At 43.0% G+C, this 25,636-nt stretch overlaps 1 protein-coding gene across 1 annotated transcript in view; it reads left to right on the top strand.

The window, feature by feature from the left end:
• The first annotated feature begins 1,497 nt into the window (after positions 1 to 1,497).
• The window catches only part of LOC120060937 (histone-lysine N-methyltransferase PRDM16-like), a 355,472-nt gene continuing 331,333 nt past the window's right edge, over positions 1,498 to 25,636 (top strand). Inside the window, exon 1 of the mRNA XM_039010379.1 lies at positions 1,498 to 1,642. Within this exon, the coding sequence (XP_038866307.1) occupies positions 1,606 to 1,642 (37 nt within the window). The 5' untranslated portion in view covers positions 1,498 to 1,605. The remainder of the gene's footprint in view (positions 1,643 to 25,636) is intronic.

Raw genomic sequence — 25,636 nt, 5'->3', positions numbered from 1 at the left:
TGCTTTTTGTTGTCAGAGAGGGCCGATACTTTTCGGATATTTGCTTGACTAGACAGGTTGTTTTCTTCACTGCTTCAACTGAACAGTAATCATACCTAGCCTACATGTGGATTAGTACAGGACTATAGCAATATTCGCCTTTCTTTCGTTCAACATCCATATAGTTCACTGTAAATATTGTATTAATTCATACACACGGTAGACAACAGACTTACATATTTCAATTGCTTAGCTGCGTTATGGGCTGCAGAATAGGCTATAGAGCATATAACCAAACCTCCAACTAAAATCGACCGCACACCTAACATTGCCTGTTGATATGCATGCGACGAGCAACAGACGCCTGCTGTCATACACACGGCATGTCTGAATGTCATACAATGCAACTTAAAACAAGTGGAAGGCAAAATCATACTTAACGTTGAAACTCCTCGCTGGGTTTACCTGGAGTCCTTGTGACACAACGGCGCTACATGTTTATATTCATTACTTTTTAGTAGCTAAGTACGACATCTGCTCCATAGTGCACGGAGAGGATAGGTGTACAGAAATAAAGAATCGTTTAAATTAAAAATACATTGACTTAATATGTTTCCTTTAGAAGTACAATTCATTGAAACCAGCCCGCTCAAGTCCCTCGTCTCGTCTATTGAAATTCGGCGGCTGCATGTTTCGTGTGGTTTGCTCGGGGGGCAAAGCATGCAACATTTTCATTACGGAGAGCTATATCATAAATTCCCTGCTAATCTACACCTGTTGTTTACGATGCGTGGACTCCAACGTATGCATTTAAATTAGTGGAGGCAAAAATAACCTCTTGCAGAACGTGACATTTGAGTAGCCTACATTGAACACAATGACAGATGACACGTCAATGGCGTTATTTGTAAATATAGTCTAAACATATATTTGAGATAGCCTATCTGTAATAGAATAGGACCTATCTTTCTCGTAATTCATTATTATAGCAATACTAATAATGAGAGGAACAACGGTAACATTAAAGCCATCATATTCATTATCATAGCCTAATAATAAACAGGCTGATAATAATAGCCAGTAATAACAATAGTAAGCTATTTTTTTCCCCCTTATTGTTTTTACTTTACCTTCAATTAGATTTTTGATGTGATAATTTTGAATGATCAGTAGGGATATTTGATAACAATCACATTGCAGTTGAGGGATGCGACCTTGACCCCATCACATAGGCTATCATGCTGTGTCCATTTCTAGTCCGGATACCACGGGTTTGCGAAAAATAAGTTATTGCTCTTAAAGGGGTGGTCAAGAAGGTGCTGGTGGTGGCAATAGCGGTAGTACCGGAGAGAGAAGGGGGGGGGGGGGGGGGGGGGGGGGGTCCGGGATGGTGCTCAGAGGGAGGAGGAGGAAAGAGATAAGTGATCTAAAGGGGAGAGGATAGGACAAAAAGTGATAATGATGAATACATTGCAAAGTTTTTTGTCCCTGACGAGGGTGGCAGATTGAATGGCCTGTGCGCATGTGCGAAGGTGTCCAACAAACTGACAATGCTTGTGAGATGAAGATAGTGTTGTTGCTGCTTCTGGGCTCACGGAGGACGAGAGGAATCTACAAGCCGACAAGATGAGATCCAAGGCTAGGGCAAGAAAACTGGCCAAAAGTAGGTATTTTTCCCTTCTTACGCTTTCGGTCGGCGGCTCGAACTCTCGTCACCAATGTGTCATTGTCATTTATCAGTTCCTTTGGGGGACGGGTCTTTGTCCTCCTAGATATAATTTCGCTCTTCATGTGAATACTAACCGTAAAACATCCTAATTCGTGTCTCCAGCCTTCTCGCTGTTGCAGCCTCGGGTTCGCTTGTTCCCAACTTCAGAACTTTCATATATGCTGAGAAACACTGCTGGTGGATTTGTATAAAATATATGAGAGAAAAACATTTCCATACAAACTGCGCAGTGGAGTAGTTTTGATTTATGTTCTCGGAGGTTAGAAACGGCGAAGAATCGTTACCCGAAAGTTAGCTAAAAGTTTTCGAACGGGATAGTAACTTTTTTATTGAGTTTTTCCAAGTCTTGTGAAATAATATTCCTGTATTTTGAAATAGTGGGCGCTCTAGCACTGCTCATGGCGAAAGAAGGAGCACAGAATAGAGACCGAGTTGTGCGCACATTCCGCACAAGCTTCATTGGCGACAAGTGGGAGACGTTCAAATGTGAAATTGGAAAGAAATTGCTATTTTCATGAAGCATTTTATCCGTCGGTTTTACCTTAGAAGAAAATGCTTTCACGAAGTCGTTTTTTCCCCTCTGACCGCTAAACGACTATGGTGTTTTGTTCCTCTTTCGGGGAATGACAATCAATAATGCTTCTTGTGCAAGAAGGTACTTTACGGACTGTTGTTGTCCTCAAATACGGAAAAAAGTAATTACAATTTTTGTGAACATCGTGTAGATGTTTGTGTATAAAGAAGGATGTTTCTCAGCTTGGATTCTGATATCTTTCCGATTGCTTTGCTTATTGCGCATGCACGAATACAGTTGGCTTTTTCTGTAAATGTATATAATCCATTTACGTGTTATTTGTTTTCTGCATGAAAGCTAAAGCAATAATGTGTGTTACACATATTTTCAGACTCGAACGAGGATGCATTTTTTTGTTTTGGGTGTTATCAATTATTTCAAGTTGAGTTTCGATTATGGACATGTAGCAGTTGGTCATTGCAAATGCAGAACTTCGAGCAGATGAATGCTTAAAACAGTGAGGGCTCACTGAAATGTATAGCCTAATGCATTTAATCCATCAGCAGCCTATTAACGAATCTGAACGCATAAGATATTTACAATTATTTAAGAAGTCGTTTATTTTAATTTCAGCATAGGCCCCTGAAAAACATTGTATATGGCCTTTGTTAATCCAAAATCAACATTTTCAGATTTAAGGCATGTTACATTTGTAATGAAGGCATATTGGTTGTTTATATTTAACCGCTATGTTAACAAGCATGGTGAGATGACCGTGCTGTAAACGAGTAGCCTAATACGTTGGTTGTATACCTCCTCAATTTTCTACGCATTATGATCAATCATTTGTGTCAATGAGGACAAGACAAGTAAACATTTCAACAGTAACTTATTGTGTTTGGAACCAGAAATAAACGATTACATTGTAAGCAGCATTTCTTGTAATTGTGCTTGTGTATGTTTGGTTCAAGTTTTTTTAAATGTCGGTATCACGCGCGGACATTTGTCAAGTCTTTGCGAAGAGAAAGCAGGCCCAGCACTCAGGGAGAACCGTTATCAATTCAGGAAGGTATTTTTTTCACAGTAAATAAAATAGACCTTGATCTTATTACCTTTTGATCCGAGCGCTATTTAAAAGAGATGCCTGCGTGACTTCGAGGAGACCTCTCACTCGGCGAGAATTATTCACTCCTTGCTAAGCTTTCAGACTTTAGGGACCCCAATTTGTCTCGCCTTGTGTTGTAAGAAGTTGGAACTGAGAAGTTATAAGCAAAAAGAAGATCACATGAATATGGCCTTGTGATAGTTAAAGCTGGGTCCGAGTTGTTGACAACACTTAGGCCTGACGCCTACAGGATACTTGTGCAGTTACAGAGGCTATACACACCGTGGGATTATTGTCATACTCTACCCTGTAGAAAAGTTCTATAGCAGGCTGCACTTATTACATTTCCCCCCAAACTGGCATCATTTAAGTAGCGGTGGCACCTTTTTTTTTTCGACAGAGTTGTCATAGTCCTGATTAAATCGAAAAGGGCCTGATTTAAGGAGATTTATACAGACTTGCCCGGTCCAGAATCCTCAAATCCACAGGGATTTGGCTCTCAGAATCGCCTCACTGAGCGGTGTCGAAATGAGTAAACTCGCATTGATCAATAAATGCTGTGACGGCCCCGTATTTACCCACATGTACAGCATAGGCCTATTTGGAAATGTAGTGATAATTGAAAACACTTTTACATGTTTACATGAATATGTTACATGGTATCATAGCCAGGTGGCTTGTAATTTAGATGATTGTTTTTTAGTTTGTTTATCTTATTTTACCTAAAAAGGTAGGCCTATATCTCTTTCGAAATTTCACAATTTATTATTATTAGGCCTGTTGTTTATTATAACAATTTTTATAATTATGAATAGGATTGTTATTGTTATTACCCTTTTATAAACTCATTTGAGTCATATGCTATAGCCTACAGTATTTTCAATGCAATCTAGGTCATGTTTTGGTGGCAGTATTTTAAATGGTCTTTTGTTCGCTCTTGTCATTTGAGGCAGGATAAAGGGTTGGTTAGATGTTTCTCGGTACAGTTAATTAAATTTTATGTAGAATTGCACAGGCATCCCCTCTGTTGACCTCCCCTGGCATAAGTATTAGACAATACTTATTATATTTTTGTCTTTATAGGCCTATCGTATGGTTCAAATGTTTGCAATTCGGTCTGAAACAACAGATGTGTGCTGACAACATGCCACTAAGACAGGATTCAATTGTTGAACATTACATGTGACTTTTCCAGTCGGCTACTACAGCAGGCCTACCTCGTGTCTAAAACCGAGCAAACATCGTAGATGATAAAAATCAAAAATGGAGTATCGGTGTGTCTGCAATCTGGCCAGTAGATAGGCTACCTATGTAGACGCCTCACAATTGGGTCTTGATTGATTTCTATAGGAGTCACATTGAAACATCATATAATGGTTTGACACGGCTATATGTTCTGTGTAAATACAGCCTGCGTGTTGTGTTGTGTTAATTGGGCCGCATATTCGCTCATGCTAAAAGTACATCTTAAATGAAATGTATCCACTGATGTGAAGTTTAAGACATTTTCATTTAGTTTAATTTATGTCAACATTTGAGGTTTCACAGGGTGAAGACCATGCTTTGAAGGGACACACACACACACACACACACACACACACACACACGCACGCGCACACACACACACACACACACACACACACACACACACACACACACACACACACACACACACACACACACACACAGAGAGACATACAGACAAACAGACAGACGAACATGCTCATGCAAACGAAATTATAATCGATTAGGTCTACTTATTAAGTCTATTAAATCGCTTATATTTGAAAAATAAACTTTTGGAATGTAGACTTACAATGTATTGGTTAGCTACACTCTGAAAAATTAAGGTGAAAGGTGGAACCAAATAAGGTTATTAAGAGCGATGAAAAACACTGCCATAGGGGAACCATTTTAGGGTCTCTGAAGAACCATCAACGGGACGGTTCTTTCAAGAACCATATAAAAATCCCAAACCAGAAATGTTTCCACGACCGGAATTGAATAGACCTGCTGTAGGATTTTTAAGGGATACTTTTGGATTTTGGCGATGAGGCCCTGTGTCTATTTCCCAAGAGTCAGATGAAATGCTGGATACCATTTTTATTTCTCTGTGCCCAGTAGCAAACTTGCGACATTATCAACTCGGCCCTCACAGTTTCCCGCACGGATAAGCTTGGGTAACCGGACAGACACAGTTGTATTTGCGTCCCGTATTTTAGCCACTTTTCTTGGGTCCCAACTTTTCTTTTTATGAAACAAGGTACATTTGTCAGCAGGACGCATCAATTAATTCAGGCGACAAGAGGAATGTTTTGTATCAGATGTCTCTTTCCGTTTGGAGTGGATGAATGTGCGCAGGGAGCCTATTTTTGAAGTGATTTGTTTGACTATCAGAAGAAAACATTAAAAGGTAATACATGCTTCCGTTAAAATACATGTCTTTACTATTAAGCCCATTAAAAAACACAGCAAGTAAAACTCTTAGACCTCAAGACCCCTGGGCTTACACATCTAAAATTGCTGGCATAAGATTTAGCCCAGGTAGTCAGCAAGAAAGATTAGGTGCTAACACAAAATAATTCCACAAGGTTTTTTAATGGACAGAGGAAGTAGCAGCAGTAGTTGTAGTAGTAGTAGTATTGGACTAAACAGACACGGCTGCAGTATGATAAGATTGTAGTAGTAGTAGTAGTAGTAATATTAGTAGTAGTAGTAGTAGTAGTAGTAGTAGTAGTATTGGACTAAACAGACACGGCTGCAGTATGATAAGAGAGTAGTAGTAGTAATAGTAGTAGTAGTAGACTAAACAGACATGGCTGCAGTATGATAAGGTAGTAGTAGTAGTAGTGGTAGTAGTAATAGTAGTAGTAGTAGTAGTAGTGGTTGTAGTAGTAGTGGACTAAACAGACATGGCTGCAGAATGATAAGATAGTAGTAGTAGTAGTAGTAGTAGTAATAGTAGTAGTAGTAGTCATAGTACTAGTAGTAGACTAAACAGACACGGCTGCAGTATGATAAGATAGTAGTAGTAGTTGTAGTAGTAATAGTAGTAGTAGTAGTCGTAGTACTAGTAGTAGACTAAACAGACACGGCTGCAGTATGATAAGATAGTAGTAGTAGTTGTAGTAGTAATAGTAGTAGTAGTAGTAGTCGTAGTACTAGTAGTAGACTAAACAGACATGGCTGCAGTATGATAAGATAGTAGTAGTAGTAGTAGTAGTAGTGGTAGTAGTATTGGACTAAACAGACACGGCTGCAGTATGATAAGATTGTAGTAGTGGTAGTAGTAGACGTAGTACTAGTAGTAGACGTAGTACTAGTAGTAGACTAAACAGACACGGCTGCAGTATGATAACATAGTAGTAGTAATAGTAGTAGTAGTAGTCGTAGTACTAGTAGTAGACTAAACAGACACGGCTGCAGTATGATAACATAGTAGTAGTAATAGTAGTAGTAGTAGTCGTAGTACTAGTAGTAGACTAAACAGACACGGCTGCAGTATGATAAGATAGTTGTAGTAGTAATAGTAGTAGTAGTAGTAGTGGTAGTATTAGTGGACTAAACAGACACGGCTGCAGTATGATAAGATAGTAGTAGTAATAGTAGTGGACTAAACAGACACGGCTGCAGTATGATAAGATAGTAGTAGTAGTAGCAGTAGTAATAATAGTAGTAGTCGTAGTAATAGTGGTAGTAGTAGTAGTAGTATTGGACTAAACAGACACGGCTGCAGTATGATAAGATAGTAGTAGTAATAGTAGTAGTAGTAGTCGTAGTACTAGTAGTAGACTAAACAGACACGGCTGCAGTATGATAAGATAGTAGTAGTAGTAGTAGTAGTGGTAGTAGTATTGGACTAAACAGACACGGCTGCAGTATGATAAGATTGTAGTAGTGATAGTAGTAGTAGTCGTAGTAGTAGTAGTAGTCGTAGTATTGGACTAAACTTATACAGCTGCAGTATGATAACATAGTAGTAGTAGTAGTAGTAGTAGTAGTAGTAGTAGTAGTAGTAGTAGTAGTAATAGTAGTGGACTAAACAGAGACGGCTGCAGTATGATAAGATAGTAGTAGTAGTAGTAGCAGTAGTAATAATAGTAGTAGTCGTACTAATAGTGGTAGTAGTAGTGGTAGTAGTAGTAGTATTGGACTAAACAGACACGGCTGCAGTATGATAAGATAGTAGTAGTAGTAGTAGTAGTAGTAATAGTGGTAATAGTAGTAGTTGTAGTAATAGTAATAGTAGTAGTGGACTAAACAGACACGGCTGCAGTATGATAAGATAATAGTAGTAGTAGTAGTAGTGGTAGTAGTAATAGTAGTAGTAGTAGTGGTAGTATTAGTGGACTAAACAGACATGGCTGCAGTATGATAAGATAGTAGTAGTAGTAGTAGTAGTGGACTAAACATACACGGCTGCAGTATGATAAGATAGTAGTAGTAGTAGTAGTAGTGGACTAAACTGACACTAGTAGTAGTATTAGTAGTAGTAGTAGTAGTAGTGGTAGTAGCAGACTAAACAGACACGGCTGCAGTATGATAAGGTAGTAATAGTAGTAGTGGTAGTAGTAGTATTAGTAGTGGTAGTAGTATTAGTAGTAGTAGTAGTAGTAGACTAAACAGACACGTCTGCAGTATGATACGGTAGTAGTAGTAGTATTAGTAGTAGTAGTGGTAGTAGTAGTATTAGTAGTAGTAGTGGTAGTAGTAGTGGACTAAACAGACACAGCTGCAGTATGGTAAGGTAGTAGTAGTAGTAGTGGTAGTGTTAGTAGTAGTAGTAGTAGTATGAGACTAAACAGACACGGCTGCAGTATGATAAGAATGTAGTTGCAATCACATATCAGAAACCAAACATCATTGAGAAAAAACTTGAATTGTTGCATCTCGTTGTGTCGTTGTCCTCATGTGGCTACCAAGCTAGCTAATATCATCCCATTCCTAAATTAGCCATGGATGGAGATAGGGATTTGGACTTGTGGTTTTACTGAATTCTCTGTGCTGGTAAATGATTATAACTGCGATTCTGATCCAACCATAAATTCATACATTGTGCCCCTGGACTGGAAGTTCAAGATGTAGCTAGATGTAGTAGGCCAACGATAACTAGTTGGGCTGGTGCATCGTTGCCCATGAAAGGAAGTTAGCCTAGCGAGCATTTTAGCCAGCCACATAATATTTAGCTTTAGTTGATTGGACTAAATAGTTTTTGGTATCTTAGTTGTCACTGTATTAGATTAAACAGAGGTGATTAGATGATGTTGAAAGGGTGCTGGAATAGTGGAGGCAGCTCCTGTTTTCTTTGAGACTTGCGGTAACTCTCCATGGTTCTAAATCAATAGTTGTTTAGTAGTCCGAAAATGTCAGAAACATTAACTTGCTTGACCATGCTGTAGGTCTTGTAACTGTATGTTTTGTGGACTTCAACGGACAGATGTTGCTTTATGTTTTTTTGATGAAACAAGGTGCGTTTCATTGTATTCTGCGACTGTGACTTGTTATTGTCTCGGCCATAGGCCGATACTGTATATCAGGGTGTGAAGGCATACGAACTTGCAGGTTGTAGAGCAAACAACCCAATTAGCACAAGACATACTGTACGTTGTAATATGGCTTTTTTCCCCTGGCTTGGCTTTCCGGTGATTTTATCATGGGGCCTCTCCTATGTTGCTGCTGCATCTTAGTCTCTGTAAACTCAAGAGACCATAGTGCTCGGCACTCACTCATTAACTGTAGGGAAGCCATTCACTCACTCACCCACTCACTCACTCGTTCTTGCACACACTCTCACACACATTTTCCGAGGATAAATGATTTTGGCAAGCATGCCATGTTAGCCCCAATATTTATCGGAGGTGTGTGTATGTGTGTGTACGTGTGTGTGTGAGGCCCACCCGACCCCATGCAGCCTGCTGCCTGTGAAGCCTGCTCTTGTTTTTGAGCAGTGCAGTTCAGTCAGTACTCAAAGCCCTAACCTTGCTTACAGGTCTGCCTCATAATGTCACAAATAATGTCATAATCCAACGTGGACTAGTATAATGGAAAATGAAAATGAATGTTTCTAATTGGACAAGTCCAGGTAGTCCCTCCTTGTTTCATCCCATTTGGGCATAATGAACTCGACCCTGCATATCACCACAGTGTGACAGAGATCTCAGTCAGACCCCTCCGTCCACACTAGGCCCCAGCAGATCCACATGGAAATTATCTCTCCGCCGCCCACCACCCCTCACTACTATAGTGCCTTGCAAAAGTATTCATCTCCCTTGGCATTTTCCCTATTTTGTTGCATTACAACCTGTCATTTAAATTGATTTTTATTTGGATTTCTTGTAATGGACATACAAAAAATTGTCCAAATTGGTGAAGTGAACTTTAAAAAATTACTTGTTTCAAAACATTATAAAAAAAATAAAAAAATAAAAGTGGTGCATGCATATGTATTCACCCCCTTTAAAATGAAGCCCCAAAATAAGATCTGGCACAACCAATTACCTTCAGAAGTCACATAATTAGTTAAATAAAGTCCACCTGTGTGCAATCTAAGTTTTACATGATCTGTCACATGATCTCAGTACCTGTTCTGAAAGACCCCAGAGTCCGCAACACCACTAAGCAAGGGGCACCACAAAGCAAGTGGCACCATGAAGACCAAGGAGCTCTCCAAACAGGTCAGGGACAAAGTTGTCGAGAAGTACAGATCAGGGCTGGGTTATAAAAAAATATCAGAGTCTTTGAATATACCACGGAGCACCATTAAATCCATGATTTCCTTTATAAAGATATAAAGGAGGAGCAGAAAAGCTCCACAGCGGAGATTGTAGTATCTGTCCATAGGACCACTTTAAACCGTACACTCCACAAAGCTGGGCTTTACGGAAGAGTGGCCAGAAAACAAGCCATTGCTTAAAGAAAGAAATAAGCAAACACATTTGGTGTTCGCCAAAAGGCATGTGGGAGACTCCCCAAATATATGGAAGAAGGTACTCTGGTCAGATGAGACTAAAATTAAGCTTTTTGGCCATCAAGGAAAATGCTATGTCTGGTGCAAGCCCAACACCTCTCATCACCCCGAGAACACCATCCCCACAGTGAAGCATGGTGGTGGCAGCATCATGCTCTGGGGATGTTTTTCATCGGCAGGGACTGGGAAACTGGTCAGAATTGAAGGAATGATGGATGGCGCTAAATACAGGGATATTCTTGAGGGAAACCTGTTTCAGTCTTCCAGAGATTTGAGACTGGGACGGAGGTTCATCTTCCAGCAGGACAATGACCCTAAGCATAGTGCTAAAGCAACATTCGAGTGGTTTAAGGGGAAACATTTAAATGTCTTGGAATGGCCTAGTCAAAGCCCAGACCTCAATCCAATTGGGAATTTGTGGTATGACTTAAAGATTGCTGTACACCAGCGGAACCCATCCAACTTGAAGGAGCTGGAGCAGTTTTGCATTGAAGAAAGTGAAAAAAATCCCAGTGGCTAGATGTGCCAAGCTTATAGAGACATACCCCAGGAGACTTGCAGCTGTAATTGCTGCAAAAGGTGACTCTACAAAGTATTGACTTTGGGGGGGGGGGGGGGTGAATTGTTATGCACACTCAATTTTTCATTTTTTTGGTCTTATTTCTTGTTTGTTTCACCCCCCAAAATATTTTGCATCTTCAAAGTGGGAGGCATGTTGTGTAAATCATTTTAATTCCAGGTTGTAAGGCAACAAAATAGTAAAAATGCCAAGGGGGTGAATACTTTCGCAATCCACTTTATGTGACTTAATTTGCTATATTTGTAAAGGGCTGCAATCTCCCAATGTTTTGGCAGTTTGACTTGCGTGCCGAAGATGAGATGTGATATAAATAGACAGGAGGCATACTGCGAAGTGGTATGCGTTTGCGAGGGGGCAAAAGAAAAGTCTTTCCACTTCAGTTAAAGGCATTTCTGTGTATCGTATTCCAGTCGGTGCTGTGCTATGTCTAGCAGACAGTCAGTCAAACTTATCACCCAGACAACCGAAAAGACTAAGAGAGGGCCTGGGTCTTGTTCATTACGGCACACAACTGAAATAGGTTATAAAGCGTTTTGCAACAGAAGATTTTATTTTTTATTGGAGGAATCTAGGTAGGCCCTTGCAGTTTTTTTTCTGTTTTCTTCCATTTGGTGAGTAATGAACATGACCCTGTCTGTAAAAAAAACATGCTTCCTTCTCTTTTCTTTAGTGGAATGCAAACATAATAATTTTCTCTCCTACCATGCCTCGGTGTGATTACATCCCCGCTGTTTGACTTTTTAAAATCATTTTTTAAAACAGATGGGATGTTGACTGGGAAATTTGCATGTTTATGTTGCAATCATGATTCAGAGAAATATAATTTCCCGGGGATTGCTCTGCATTGTGTCTAGTCAGTGGTAAATGACACATTTACTTTCCTTTTCAAGTTAACTGTGTTCTATGGTCCTAAACACTTAATTCAAATTCCACAGGCATTTGCTTGCTTAGTTAAATGCCCACATACAGTAAATACTCACTTGATTTACATCTTACTCATTCACTCCCTATTGGCTTGCTGCTGTACTGTGCTTCCCCTATCAGAATGGTATGTTGCACAAGACCCTTATATTCCCTTCATCCTGTAGAGACAAAGCTACGGAGACAAAACTCTCCTCCCCAGAGACTTACTCTTTTTTGTCTTGGAGATGTGTTTTTCATTTTTTTATTTAACCTTTATTTTACTAGGCAAGTCAGTTAAGAACCAATTCTTATTTACAATGACAGCCTAGGAACAGTGGGTTAGCTGCCTTGTTCAGGGGCAGAACGACAGATTTTTACCTTGTCAGCTCAGGGACTCAATCTAGCAACCTTTCGGTTACTGGCCCAACGCTAGGCTACCTGCCGCCGTTTAACGTGGCGCTACTTTAAAGTGCCCCCATCTCATTGGACTGTGCTTTTAAAGTATTGGCTCCCTCTCTGGTCTCCGCCGTAAGTTTATATCTCCACCACCCCCCCCCTCTCTCTGTCCCTACCCGTCTCAAAGTTCATTGTCGCCTTCCTCCCTCTCTCTCTGTAACGTCATAATCACAAAGATGGGCATGTAGTGTCTCATTAGGAGTGGATTCAAACGGGATATCTCAGGGGCTTGGGCAAAACCATGCCGAGACAATTTTTTTCTCCTCTCTTCTCTGAGATCAGGTTATTTAATTTGCCACAATAATGCCCCCTGGTCTGGACAATTACGCTGGACGATCATTGGGCTTTTGGCAAATTTGCTCTGATGGGAGGGGAGGAGAGGGGGGATGTGGATATTCTCAGAAGTAATTGAGGCATCATTATCATTATCCAATGGCATTTGGTAGCCATGCAGACTTCACCAGGCCAGCAGCAGGCAGCAACTCTATATGTTTAATACTTCACTTTCTGGTGGAAGAATGGTGAGCTGGGTTAGAGAGGCATCAGTCCCCTTTCAGAAGAAAGATCCACTTCTATCATGTTTCAGGAGAAGACCCAGATGCAGACAGCGTCGAAGTAACAAAAGTGGATTACTAGATCAGTGGGCTGGCAAAACTACAGGTCAAGGGCAGGCAGTGGTCAGTAATCCAGGGTGGTGTGACAAGGTACAGAATGGCAGGCAGGATCAGGGCAGGCAGAAATGATCAAAACCGGGAAAACTAGAAAACAGGAACTCGGACAAGACAGGAGCAAGGGGAAAAACGCTGGTAGACTTGACGAACAAAACGAACTTGCAACAGACAAACAGAGAACACAGGTATAAATACACTGGGGATAATGGGAAATATGGGTGACACCTGGAGGAGGGTGGAGACAATCACAAAGACATGTGAAACAGATCAGGGTGTGACAGTATCCCCCCCTCTAGGGGCACCACCTGGCGTCCTACCTGGGCGCATACCTGTTTGATTGCCTTCATTATATCAATGGCATGCTCCCCCGTTTGCAACACAATTAGTCCATCTCACCGGCTCACCATTTATTTTCATTAAAAAATGTTCAAAGAGTGGTGGCATGCTGATTATGGAGACTCCCGAGAGAGACGCTAATATTGGTGTGTTTAATTTCATTAACTCTAGTGTGGCTTGCTGGAAAAGTATATAAAACCTCAAACCGAAGACCTTCATTTTCCTCCACTGACGTCGGCACATCATTACCACTGCGTTTGGTCTTAATAACTTCTCCTTGCTTTTGGAGGAATCCTGATCTTATTTCTTAAGCTGTGTGCTTGATGTGGTTCTGCTGTTACGGTATTACTTCTCGTTCCGGCTTTCAGATTCAGATTCAGAAATGTGTAATGCCACAAAACCCAACGTTGGTGGTATTTACCAATGTATTAAAAAAGATTAATATTTACCTTTATTCAAGCATGGAGTCATGCTGAGACCACAGTCTATTTTGCAGATGAACCCTGCATGAACACATGAATAATCAACAATTAACCTATACTCATCTTATCTACAGGTATATAAACATCAATTACACAATACATGAAAAGCAAACACAAAATATGAAAAGGGAAAACACAATCAAATGAAACAAACATATTCGTCAGTAAAAAGGCCCTATAACATCTGCCTGAATTGCCCTAGAGGCACCAACTCCACCAACTTTAAGGAGTTTGGAGATCACTCCACATGAGAGGCGCAAAAAGAATCTAAAAGCTGATTTACCTAACTCGGTGGAGATTGAAGGCATCTCCAGGGTTAGCCATCCCTGAGTCCGGGTCTGGTAACTTTATAGGAAAAAACTGTGCAACGCATCGATCTTCAAAGAGGGCCAGCCTACGATCTGACAACTGACAATATCTCCCGTGGCTTCAATACAGTGGCAGCTGCATTCATATAGACAATATCGGCATAGTCAATAACCGGAATGAATGTTGACTGAATGATTTGTTTTCTACTATTTAACGAAGACAGGACCTGTTCCTATCGAAGAAGCTGATTTTAATTCTTAATTTCTCATTGATTTACACTTCAGGATGATTCGGACATGATTTGTCGCAAACATGAAAAGAGGGACATTAGATGAAAACCTCATCATAGTGAGGATATTAATAGTATGATGGGCAATGCCATTTTGTTTCAATATTTGAATTATTTAATTTAAATAAGATACCTAGACTTGAGCTTTTAAGAGTTAAATACGAAAAAAAATCTAAATATAATGTATTACATAGATTTTAACACACTAATCTTCAGTACTTCAGTTCTTTCAAAAACAAAATGTCATTAAATAATAAAAAAGTGTAAACTGTAGGTACTTATTTCCTTTCATAGTTTGTTTGCCTAAGCATGACCATCATCCACATACCACATTTTTAACTTATCTTTTTTTCTGTCAGCAATTGGACATTGTTCTGAGGGGGGCTAGTTACCCACTTTACCCTAAAAGCAGGGACATTATCAATGAAGGCACCAACCAAAGAATGTACAGTGCATTCGGAAGGTATTCAGACCTCATAATTTTTTTCACATTTTGTTATGTTACAGCCTTATTCTAAAATTGATTCAATTAATGTTTTTCCTCATCAATCTACACACAATACACCATAATGACAAAGCGATAACAGGTTAAAAAAAATACGTAATTTACGTAAGTATTCAGACCCTTTGCTATTGTACTCGAAATTGAGCTCAGGTGCATCCTGTTTCCATTGATCATCCTTGAGATGATTCTACAACTTCATTGGAGTCCACTTGTGGTAAATTCAATTGATTGGACATGATTTGGAAAGGCACCCACCTGTCTATATAAGGTCCCACAGTTGACAGTGCATGTCAGAGCAAAAACCAAGCCACAAGGTCGAAAGAACTGTCTGTAGAGCGCCGAGACAGGATTGTGTCAAGGCACAGATCTGGGGAAGGGTACCAAAACATTTCTGCAGCATTAAAAGTCCCCAAGAACACAGTGGCCTCCAACATTCTTAAATGGAAGACGTTTAGAACCACCAAGACTCTTCCTAGAGCTGGCTTCCTGGCCAAACTGAGCAATCGGGGGAGAAGGGCCTTGGTCAGGGAGGTGACCAAGCGTTAGACAGCCAGCGTTAGACAGCCAGCGTTAGACAGCCAGCATTAGACAGCCATCGTTAGACAGCCAGCGTTAGACAGCCAGCGTTAGACAGCCAGAGTTAGACAGCCAGAGTTAGACAGCCAGAGTTAGACAGCCAGAGTTAGACAGCCAGAGTTAGACAGCCAGCGTTAGACAGCCAGCGTTAGACAGCCAGCGTTAGACAGCCAGCGTTAGACAGCCAGAGTTAGACAGTCAGCGTTAGACAGCCAGCGTTAGACAGCCAGAGTTAGACAGCCAACGTTAGACAGCCAGAGTTAGACAGCCAGAGTTAGACAGCCAGAGTTAGACAGTCAGCGTTAGACAGCCAGCGTTAGACAGCCAGCGTTAGACAGCCATCGTTAGACAGCCAGCGTTAGACAGCCAGAGTTAGACAGTCAGCGTTAGACAGCCAGCGTTAGACAGCCAGAGTTAGACAGCCAGCGTTAGACAGCCAGAGTTAGACAGCCAGAGTTAGACAGCCAGAGTTAGACAGTCAGCGTTAGACAGCCAGCGTTAGACAGCCAGCGTTAGACAGCCAGCGTTAGACAGCCAGAGTTAGACAGTCAGCGTTAGACAGCCAGAGTTAGACAGTCAGCGTTAGACAGCCAGAGTTAGACAGTCAGCGTTAAACATCCAGCGTTAAACATCCAGCGTTAGACAGCCATCGTTAGACAGCCATCGTTAAAGCCAGCGTTAAACATCCAGCGTCAGACAGCCATCGTTAGACAGCCATCGTTAGACAGCCATCGTTAGACAGCCAGCGTTAGACAGCCAGCGTCAGACAGCCATCGTTAAACATCCAGCATTAGACAGCCAGCATTAGACAGCCATCGTTAGACAGCCAGCGTTAGACAGCCAGCGTTAGACAGCCAGAGTTAGACAGCCAGCGTTAGACAGCCAGCGTTAGACAGTCAGCGTTAGACAGCCAGCGTTAGACAGTCAGACAGCCAGCGTTAGACAGCCAGCCTTAGACAGTCAGCGTTAGACAGCCTTCGTTAGACAGTCAGCGTTAGACAGCCAGCGTTAGACAACCAGTATTAGACAGCCAGCGTTAGACAGCCAGCGTTAGACAGTCGGACAGCCAGTGTTAGACAGCCAGCGTTAGACAGCCAGCGTTAGACAGCCATCGTTAGACAGCCAGCGTTAGACAGCCAGCGTTAGACAGCCAGAGTTAGACAGCCAGCGTTAGACAGCCAGAGTTAGACAGCCAGCGTTAGACAGCCAGCGTTAGACAGCCAGCGTTAGACAGCCAGCGTTAGACAGCCAGAGTTAGACAGCCAGAGTTAGACAGCCAGCGTTAGACAGCCAGAGTTAGACAGGCAGCGTTAGACAGCCAGCGTTAGACAGCCAGCGTTAGACAGTCAGCGTTAGACAGCCAGCGTTAGACAGCCAGCGTTAGACAGCCAGAGTTAGACAGCCAGAGTTAGACAGTCAGCGTTAGACAGCCAGCGTTAGACAGCCAGAGTTAGACAGCCAGCGTTAGACAGCCAGCGTTAGACAGCCAGAGTTAGACAGCCAGAGTTAGACAGCCAGCGTTAGACAGCCAGCGTTAGACAGCCAGCGTTAGACAGCCAGCGTCAGACAGTCAGCGTTAGACAGCCAGCGTTAGACAGCCAGCGTTAGACAGCCAGCGTTAGAGAGCCAGCGTTAGACAGCCAGCGTTAGACAGCCAGCGTTAGACAGCCAGCGTTAGACAGCCAGCGTTAGACAGCCAGAGTTAGACAGCCAGCGTTAGACAGCCAGCGTTAGACAGCCAGAGTTAGACAGCCAGCGTTAGACAGCCAGCGTTAGACAGTCAGCGTTAGACAGCCAGCGTTAGACAGCCAGAGTTAGACAGCCAGCGTTAGACAGCCAGCGTTAGACAGCCAGCGTTAGACAGCCAGCGTTAGACAGCCAGAGTTAGACAGCCAGAGTTAGACAGTCAGCGTTAGACAGCCAGCTTTAGACAGCCAGCGTTAGACAGCCAGCGTTAGACAGTCAGCGTTAGACAGGCAGCGTTAGACAGCCAGCGTTAGACAGCCAACGTTAGACAGTCAGCGTTAGACAGCCAGCGTTAAACATCCAGCGTCAGACAGCCAGAGTTAGACAGTCAGCGTTAAACATCCAGCGTTAGACAGCCAGAGTTAGACAGCCAGCGTTAAACATCCAGCGTTAGACAGTCAGCGTTAGACAGGCAGCGTTAGACAGCCAGTGTTAGACAGCCAGCGTTAGACAGCCAGAGTTAGACAGTCAGCGTTAGACAGCCAGAGTTAGATAGTCAGCGTTAGACAGCCAGCGTTAGACAGCCAGCGTTAGACAGTCAGCGTTAGACAGCCAGCGTTAGACAGTCAGCGTTAGACAGTCAGCGTTAGACAGGCAGCGTTAGACAGCCAGCGTTAGACAGCCAGAGTTAGACAGTCAGCGTTAGACAGCCAGCGTTAGACAGCAAGCGTTAGACAGTCAGCGTTAGACAGCCAGCGTTAGACAGTCAGCGTTAGACAGCCAGCGTTAGACAGTCAGCGTTAGACAGCCAGCGTTAGACAGCCAGCGTTAGACAGCCAGCGTTAGACAGTCAGCGTTAGACAGCCAGAGTTAGACAGCCAGAGTTAGACAGCCAGAGTTAGACAGCCAGAGTTAGACAGCCAGAGTTAGACAGCCAGAGTTAGACAGTCAGAGTTAGACAGCCAGAGTTAGACAGCCAGAGTTAGACAGCCAGAGTTAGACAGCCAGCGTTAGACAGGCAGCGTTAGACAGCCAGAGTTAGACAGCCAGCGTTAGACAGCCAGAGTTAGACAGCCAGCGTTAGACAGCCAGAGTTAGACAGCCAGAATTATACAGCCAGCGTTAGACAGCCAGCGTTAGACAGTCAGCGTTAGACAGCCAGCGTTAGACAGCCAACGTTAGACAGCCAGCGTTAGACAGCCAGCGTTAGACAGTCAGCGTTAGACAGGCAGCGTTAGACAGCCAGAATTAGACAGCCAGCGTTAGACAGCCAGAGTTAGATAGTCAGCGTTAGATAGTCAGCGTTAGACAGCCAGCGTTAGACAGTCAGCGTTAGACAGCCAGCGTTAGACAGTCAGCGTTAGACAGCCAGCGTTAGACAGTCAGCGTTAGACAGCCAGCGTTAGACAGCCAGCGTTAGACAGCCAGCGTTAGACAGCCAGCGTTAGACAGCCAGCGTTAGACAGCCAGCGTTAGACAGTCAGCGTCAGACAGCCAGCGTTAGACAGCCAGAGTTAGATAGTCAACCGAAAAGACCTGCATAGAAACTTCATATCTCATGGGATGAGAATATACAGGATATTCTCTCTCTAAAGATATTCTTACGTTGTCATATTCTACAAGTAATTCATATGATCTTTATTACTGTCATAGACTAGTGCTTTTTATTCCCGGCATTGGACCACCCCACCCCACCTTTTACCCCCACCTTCATCATTTCCCTGGTGTCAGATTGTCCGTGAAACAATGAGTAGAGTGGTATGTGTGCGCACGTCTGTGTCTGAGCACACAAGGTGTTGGGTCTTCACTAAAACATTTCAAGATGGTTCATTCGCCCCTCATCTCCCCCGTACCCCCATCCTTCCCTTCCTGACACTGTGATTCCTCTGTGCTGCTCCCAGCCTCATCCTGCCCAGTGTCCGGTTCCAAATTCATGATGAGGCTGCTTGTGAAAATATTGAATTGCAATAACATCCCTGGGTTAGAGGGTGTGTGAATGGAGCTTTCAGCTCTGGGCTGTGTGAAACCCGGGGTAACTGAGTGACAGAGAGAGTGAGAGCAAAGAGTAAAGAAGGAAAGACACTGGGTTAAAGGCCCTCTTCTGGGCCCGTAGACCTGGAAAAAGTTATCACATGAACCATCTGACCTTTGACCCATCCACTACCATGGCTGCCTGGATACACTTCAACAGGGACGGGGTGGGGGGTTGGGGTAAACCCACTCAAAGCTAGTGCATTCACTTTCTTGAGTCGTGGGAGGTCAAACCTCTTAAGATTGGGTGATAATGTTAAAAGGTAAAAAGGCGGCCATTTTGGTTCCCGACAGAGTTGAGAACAGGCTGGGAGAGGGAGGTCAAATGCATCGTGAATACATTGTGAAATTTGTATTAACTCATTCTGTCTGCAAGGTGATGGAAGCCGTCAGAAGAGACATGCTCAAGGTGTTGTCGTTTGACAATTAAGAAATATGCCTAGCCACCATGTTCTTTGTATCAACAGGAAGTAACACACTGTACACTCCATGCTGACTTTGACTCCTTAGAAACGTTTTGTCGCTGCGACTGGCACCTTATCAGGCACCTTGAGCAGTTCATTCAAGAAGGTGTGTGTGTGGGAGGCGGGGTGAGTAGGTTCCTGACGTCTCGGGGGACAACCTCCTCCTGCGGAACGCCAGGGAGACTCTTGGGAGCTCTTTGAAAGGATGCGGTGTCTTTGTCCAGCCCGATAAAAGATGCCATAGTTTCCCTTTTCCTCTTCTTTGTGTCCTTGCTGGCAGCTCCAGTAGAAGTGCAAATTGTCCTCTCTCCGAGGGGCTATCCTGAACCTCGGCCAGGCCCCGCTGCATTGCTGCCTTCTAATTACCACACAGAACCCAGAGAGTCCTGGAGAGGAAAGGGGGCCGGATTCCCACAACCACCTGGCCTTCTCTTCTCCCCGGCTTTGTTTGCTGACATCCCCGCTCGCCACTCCTCTCGTTTCTGTCTCTCCGTCCCTCCCTCCCTCCCCACCACTACCATACATTTCTCTCTCTCTCTATCCTCCCGTCTCTCTCTCTATTCTCCTCTCTCTCCCCCTCTCATTAATAGAGGTTTTAACTTGCTTTCTGACCCTGACAAACTGCTCTTGTTGAAAGAGAGATGAGGAGGGGGTCGCGGGTGCAGGGGTGGGGGCTGGAGGCTGGAGGCACAAGGGAGTGGGTTTGAGGGGTGGGAGGGAAGGAAGGGGTGGCCAAAGAGAGTTTGTCAAGTATGTATCCGAAGTCCATTACCATTCGGCAGGATTCTGTAAAGTCTCCCGAGGACCCCCCCCCCCCACCTCCGACTGCACCCCGACAGACAACTTTGCTTAGTGAGAAAATAATACACAGAGGAAGAGTGTTGACTACTCCACTTCTTCAGTCTGTCCATTCACCAGGGTCTCTAACCCCACTGATAGAGCTCCACACAGCCATCCGCTAGGTTATGCTAGGCCATGCTAGGTTAGGTTTTGCTATGTTATGCTATGCTACGCTCTCCTCGGTTAGCATCTCATCGCTAAAACTGTTCAGTCTTGCTCACATCTGCACAGTGGATGTTTTGACTCTTAAAACAGAGTAATTCTCAAGGACATACAGCGAGTGTTTGTCCAATCTTTTTTGTACCAACAATAAGCAGTTGATGACTATTTATTGACGACTGTAAATTATGCTGCGTTGCTAATTATGCTATCAATTTTAAGCTGAACAGAAACACCCACACATGCAAACCCTCTAATTCACTCTCTTATTCGCATTTTATTACAGACAGCTCCATTAAAGCGCTGAATCATTAAAATCCCTGTGCAGTTCAGCCAAATCATAGCTCAATTGTGCCGGCTGGAGAGGGCGAGATGGGCTGCGTTTTGACAGAAAACAAATTGCTCTATTAAAACCCTGTTCTGTGTGACGCCATCACCTGGGAGTCCCCAAGGCAAAGCGCCAGCTAGCATGGCCACCATTTGTATTCTCTCAGTATACAAAAGGCAGGCGAGTGCAGGCAGATTGCAACACAGCGCCCACCGCAGTAGCACACGTCTGACAGCAGAGCAGAGGCCCCCCAGAGATGAACATGAACTCTCCTCCCAAATAAACAGACAGCTGTCCTCCCACAACACACCGCTCCTTTTTCAACCCTTTTGTTATGGCCTAAATAAGTTCAGGAGTAAAAATGTGCTTAACAAGTCACATAATAAGTTGTATGGACTCACTCTGTGTGCAATGATAGTGTTTAACATGAGTATCTCATCTCTGTACAATCTGTAAGGTCCCTCAGTCGAGCATTGAATTTCAAGCACATATTCAACCACAAAGACCCGTTTTCCAGTGCCTTGCAAAGAAGGGCAGCAATTGGTAGACTGGTCCAAAAAACTGCCATTGAATATCCCTTTGAGTGTGGTGTAGTTATTAATCACACTTTGGATGGTGTGTCAATACGCCAGTCAGTTGCTGGAGAGGAAGGAAACTGCTCAGGGACTTCACCATGAGGCCAATGGGGATTTTTAAACAGTTACACTGTTTAATGGTGTGATAGGAGATCACTGAGGATGGATCAGCAACATTGTAGTTACTCCACAATCGAAAACTAAATGACAGAGTGAAAAGAAGGAAACCTGTACAGAATGAAAATATTCCAAACACATGCATCCTGTTTGCAATAGTAAAACTGCAAAAAATATGGCAAAGAAATTAACTTTTTGTCCTGAATACAAAGCGTTATGTTTGGGGCAAATCCAAAACAACACATCACTGAGTACCACTCTTCATATTTTCAAGCATGCTGGTGGCTGCATCATGTTATGGGTATGCTTGTTATCGGCAAGGACTAGGGAGTTTTTGGGGATAAAAATAAATGGAATAGAGGTAAACACAGGCAAAATCCTAGAGGAAAGCCTGGTTCAGTCTGCTTTCCAATAGACACTGGAAGACAAATTCAACTTTCAGCAAGACAATAACCTAAAACACAAGGCCAAATATACACTGGAGTTGCTTACAAAGATGACAGTGAATGTTAATTCCTGTGTGGCCTAGCTACAGTTTTGACTTAAATTGGCTTAAAAATCCATGGCAAAACTTGAAAATGGCTGTCTAGCAATGATGAACTGTAACGTCCTGACCAGAGTTCTTATGTGTTTTGCTTGTTTAGTGTTGGTCAGGACGTGAGCTGGGTGGGAATTCTATGTTGTGTGTCTAGTTTGTCTGTTTCTGTGTCCAGCCTAATATGGTTCTCAATCAGAGGCAGCTGTCAATCGTTGTCCCTGATTGAGAATCATATATAGGAGGCTTGTTTTGTGTTGGGATTTTGTGGGTGATTGTTTCCTGTCTCTGTGTTTGTGTTCTGCACCAGATAGGTCTGTCTCGGTTTTCACATTTGTTATTTTGTATTTTGTATAGTGTTCACGTATTCGTCTCTTTGTTTATTAAATATGTTGAACACTAGCCGCGCTGCATTTTGGTCCTCTCCTTCACCAATGGAAGAAAACCGTTACATGAACAACCAACTTGACAGAGCTCTAATACATTTTTTAAAGACTCATAGCTGTAATCACTGCCAAAGGTGATTATAACATGTATTGACTCAGGGCGGTGAAAATGTATCACTACATGACCAAAAGTATGTGGACACCAACTCGTAGAACATCTCATTCCAAAATCATGGCCATTAATATGGAGTTGGTCCCCCCTTTCTGCTGTAACAGCTTCACATCTTATGGGAAGGCTTTCCACTAGATGTTGGAACATCAATCTGTTGCCACAAAGTTGGAAGCACAGAATCGTCTAGAATGTAATTGTTTGCTCTAGCATTAAGATTTCCCCTCACTGGCAATATGCATTCGGGGAGGTAGCGTTCTCCTGGCATCCGCCAAACCCACATTCGTCCGTCTGACTGCCAGATGGTGAAGCGGGATTCATCACTCCAGAGAATGCGTTTCCACTGCTCCAGAGTCCAATGGTTGCTCACTTTCCACCACTCCAGCCGACGCTTGGCATTGTGAATGGTGATATTTGCCTTGTTTGCGGCATCTTGGCCATGGAAAGCCATTTCATGAAGCTCCCGATGAACAGTTCTTGTGCTGATATTCCTTCCTGAGCCGGTTTGGAACTTGGAAGTGAGTGATGCAACCTAGAACAGGCGGTTTTAACGCTCTACGCGCTTCAGCACTCGGTGGTACCATTCTATGAGCTTGTGTGGCCTACCACTTTGGATTGTTGAGCCGTTGTTGCTCCTAGACTTTCCACTTTACAATAACAGCACTTGCAGTTGACCTGGGCACCTCTAGCAGGGCAGACATTTGATGAACTGACTTGTTGGAAAGGTGACATCCTATGACAGTGCCACATTGAAAGTCACCGAGCTCCGCAGTAAGGCCATTCTACTGGCACTGTTTGTATATGGAGATTGCATGGCTGAAATTGCCAAAACCACAAATTTGAAGGTGTGTCCACATACATTAGTACAGTCGTGGCCAAAAGTTTAGAGAATGACACAAATATTAATTTTCACAAAATCTGCTGCCTCAGTTTGTATGATGGCAATTTGCATATACTCCAGAATGTTATGAAGAGTGCAATGAAGAGTGCAATTAATTGCAAAGTCCCTCTTTGCCATGCAAATGAACTGAATTCCCCAAAAAACATTTCCACTGAATTTCAGCCCTGCCACAAAAGGACCAGCTGACATCATGTCAGTGATTCTCTCGTTAACACAGGTGTGAGTGTTGACGAGGACAAGGCTGGAGATAACTCTGTCATGCTGATTGAGTTCAAATAACAGACTGGAAGCTTCAAAAGGAGGGTGGTGCTTGGAATCATTGTTCTTCCTCTGTCAGCCATGGTTACCCGCAAGGAAACACGTGCCGTCATCATTGCTTTGCACAAAAAAGGCTTCACAGGCAAGGATATTGCTGCCAGTAAGATCAACCATTTATCGGATCATCAAGAACTTTAAGGAGAGCGGTTCAATTGTTGTGAAGAAGGCTTCAGGGTGCCCAAGAAAGTCCAGCAAGCGCCAGGACCATCTCCTAAAGTTGATTCAGCTGCGGGATCGGGGCACCACCAGTACAGAGCTTGCTCAGGAATGGCAGCAGGCAGGTGAAGACTTTTGGAGGAAGTCCTGGTGTCAAGAAGGGCAGCAAAGAAGCCACTTCTCTCCAGGAAAAACATCAGGGACAGACTGATATTCTGCAAAAGGTACAGGGATTGGACTGCTGAGGACTGGGGTAAAGTCATTTTCTCTGATGAAACCCCTTTCCGATTGTTTGGGGCATCCGGAAAAAAACATGTCCGGAGAAGACAAGGTGAGCGCTACCATCAGTCCTATGTCATGCCAACAGTAAAGCATCCTGAGACTATTCAAGTGTGGGGTTGCTTCTCAGCCAAGGGAGTGGGCTCACTCACAATTTTGCCTAAGAACACAGCCATGAATAAAGAATGGTACCAACACATCCTCCGAGAGCAACTTCTCCCAACCATCCAGGAACAGTTTGGTGATGAACAATGCCTTTTCCACTATGATGGAGCACCTTGCCATAAGGCAAAAGTGATAACTAAGTGGCTCGGGGAACAAAACATCGATATTTTGGGTCCATGGCCAGGAAACTCCCCAGATCTTAATCCCGTTGAGAACTTGTGGTCATTCCTCAAGAGGCGGGTGGACAAAAAAAAAAAAAAAATCTGACAAACAAAGCAAGAATGGGCTGTCATCAGTCAGGATGTGGCCCAGAAGTTAATTGACAGCATGCCATGGCGGATTGCAGAGGTCTTGAAAAAGAAGGGTCAACACTGCAAATATTGACTCTTTGCATCAACTTCATGTAATTGTCAATAAAAGCCTTTGACACTTATGAAATGCTTGCAATTATACTTCAGTATTCCATAGTAACATCTGACAAAAATATCTAAAGACACTGAAGCAGCAAACTTTGTGAAATGTAATATTTGTGTCATTCTCAAAACTTTTGGCCATGACTGTATATACTTTACCAGTCAAAAGTTTGGACACACCTACTTATTCAAGGGTTTTTCTTTGATTTTACTATTTTCTACATTGTAAAATAATAGTGAAGACATCAAAACAATGAAATAACACACATGGAATCATGTAGTAACCAAAAAAGTGTTAAACAAATCAAAATATATTTTATTTTTGAGATTCTTCAAAGTAGCCACCCTTTGCCTTGATGACAGCTTTACACACTCTTGGCATTCTCTCAACCAGCTTTATGAGGTAGTCACCCGGAATTAATTTCAATTAACAGATTTGCCTTGTTAAAAGTTAATTTGTGTAATTTATTTCCTTCTTAATGCATCTGAGACAGTTGTGTTGTGATAAGGTAGGAGTGGTATACAGAATATAGCTGTAACGATTGTCGTCCTCGTCTGATGAGGAGTATGAAGGATCGGACCAAAATGCAGCGTTGTAAGTGTCCATGATAAATGTATTATACCAGAACACGGAAAATACAAAATAACAAAGTGAAGGAAAGAAAATGAAAATCGAAACAGTTCTGTATGGTGAACACACAGACACAGAAAAC

The sequence above is a fragment of the Salvelinus namaycush genome, chromosome 16 (assembly GCF_016432855.1).
Source record: "Salvelinus namaycush isolate Seneca chromosome 16, SaNama_1.0, whole genome shotgun sequence".
NCBI classification, from domain to species: Eukaryota; Metazoa; Chordata; class Actinopteri; order Salmoniformes; family Salmonidae; genus Salvelinus; species Salvelinus namaycush.
This window is presented reverse-complemented; position numbering and strand designations above follow the sequence as displayed.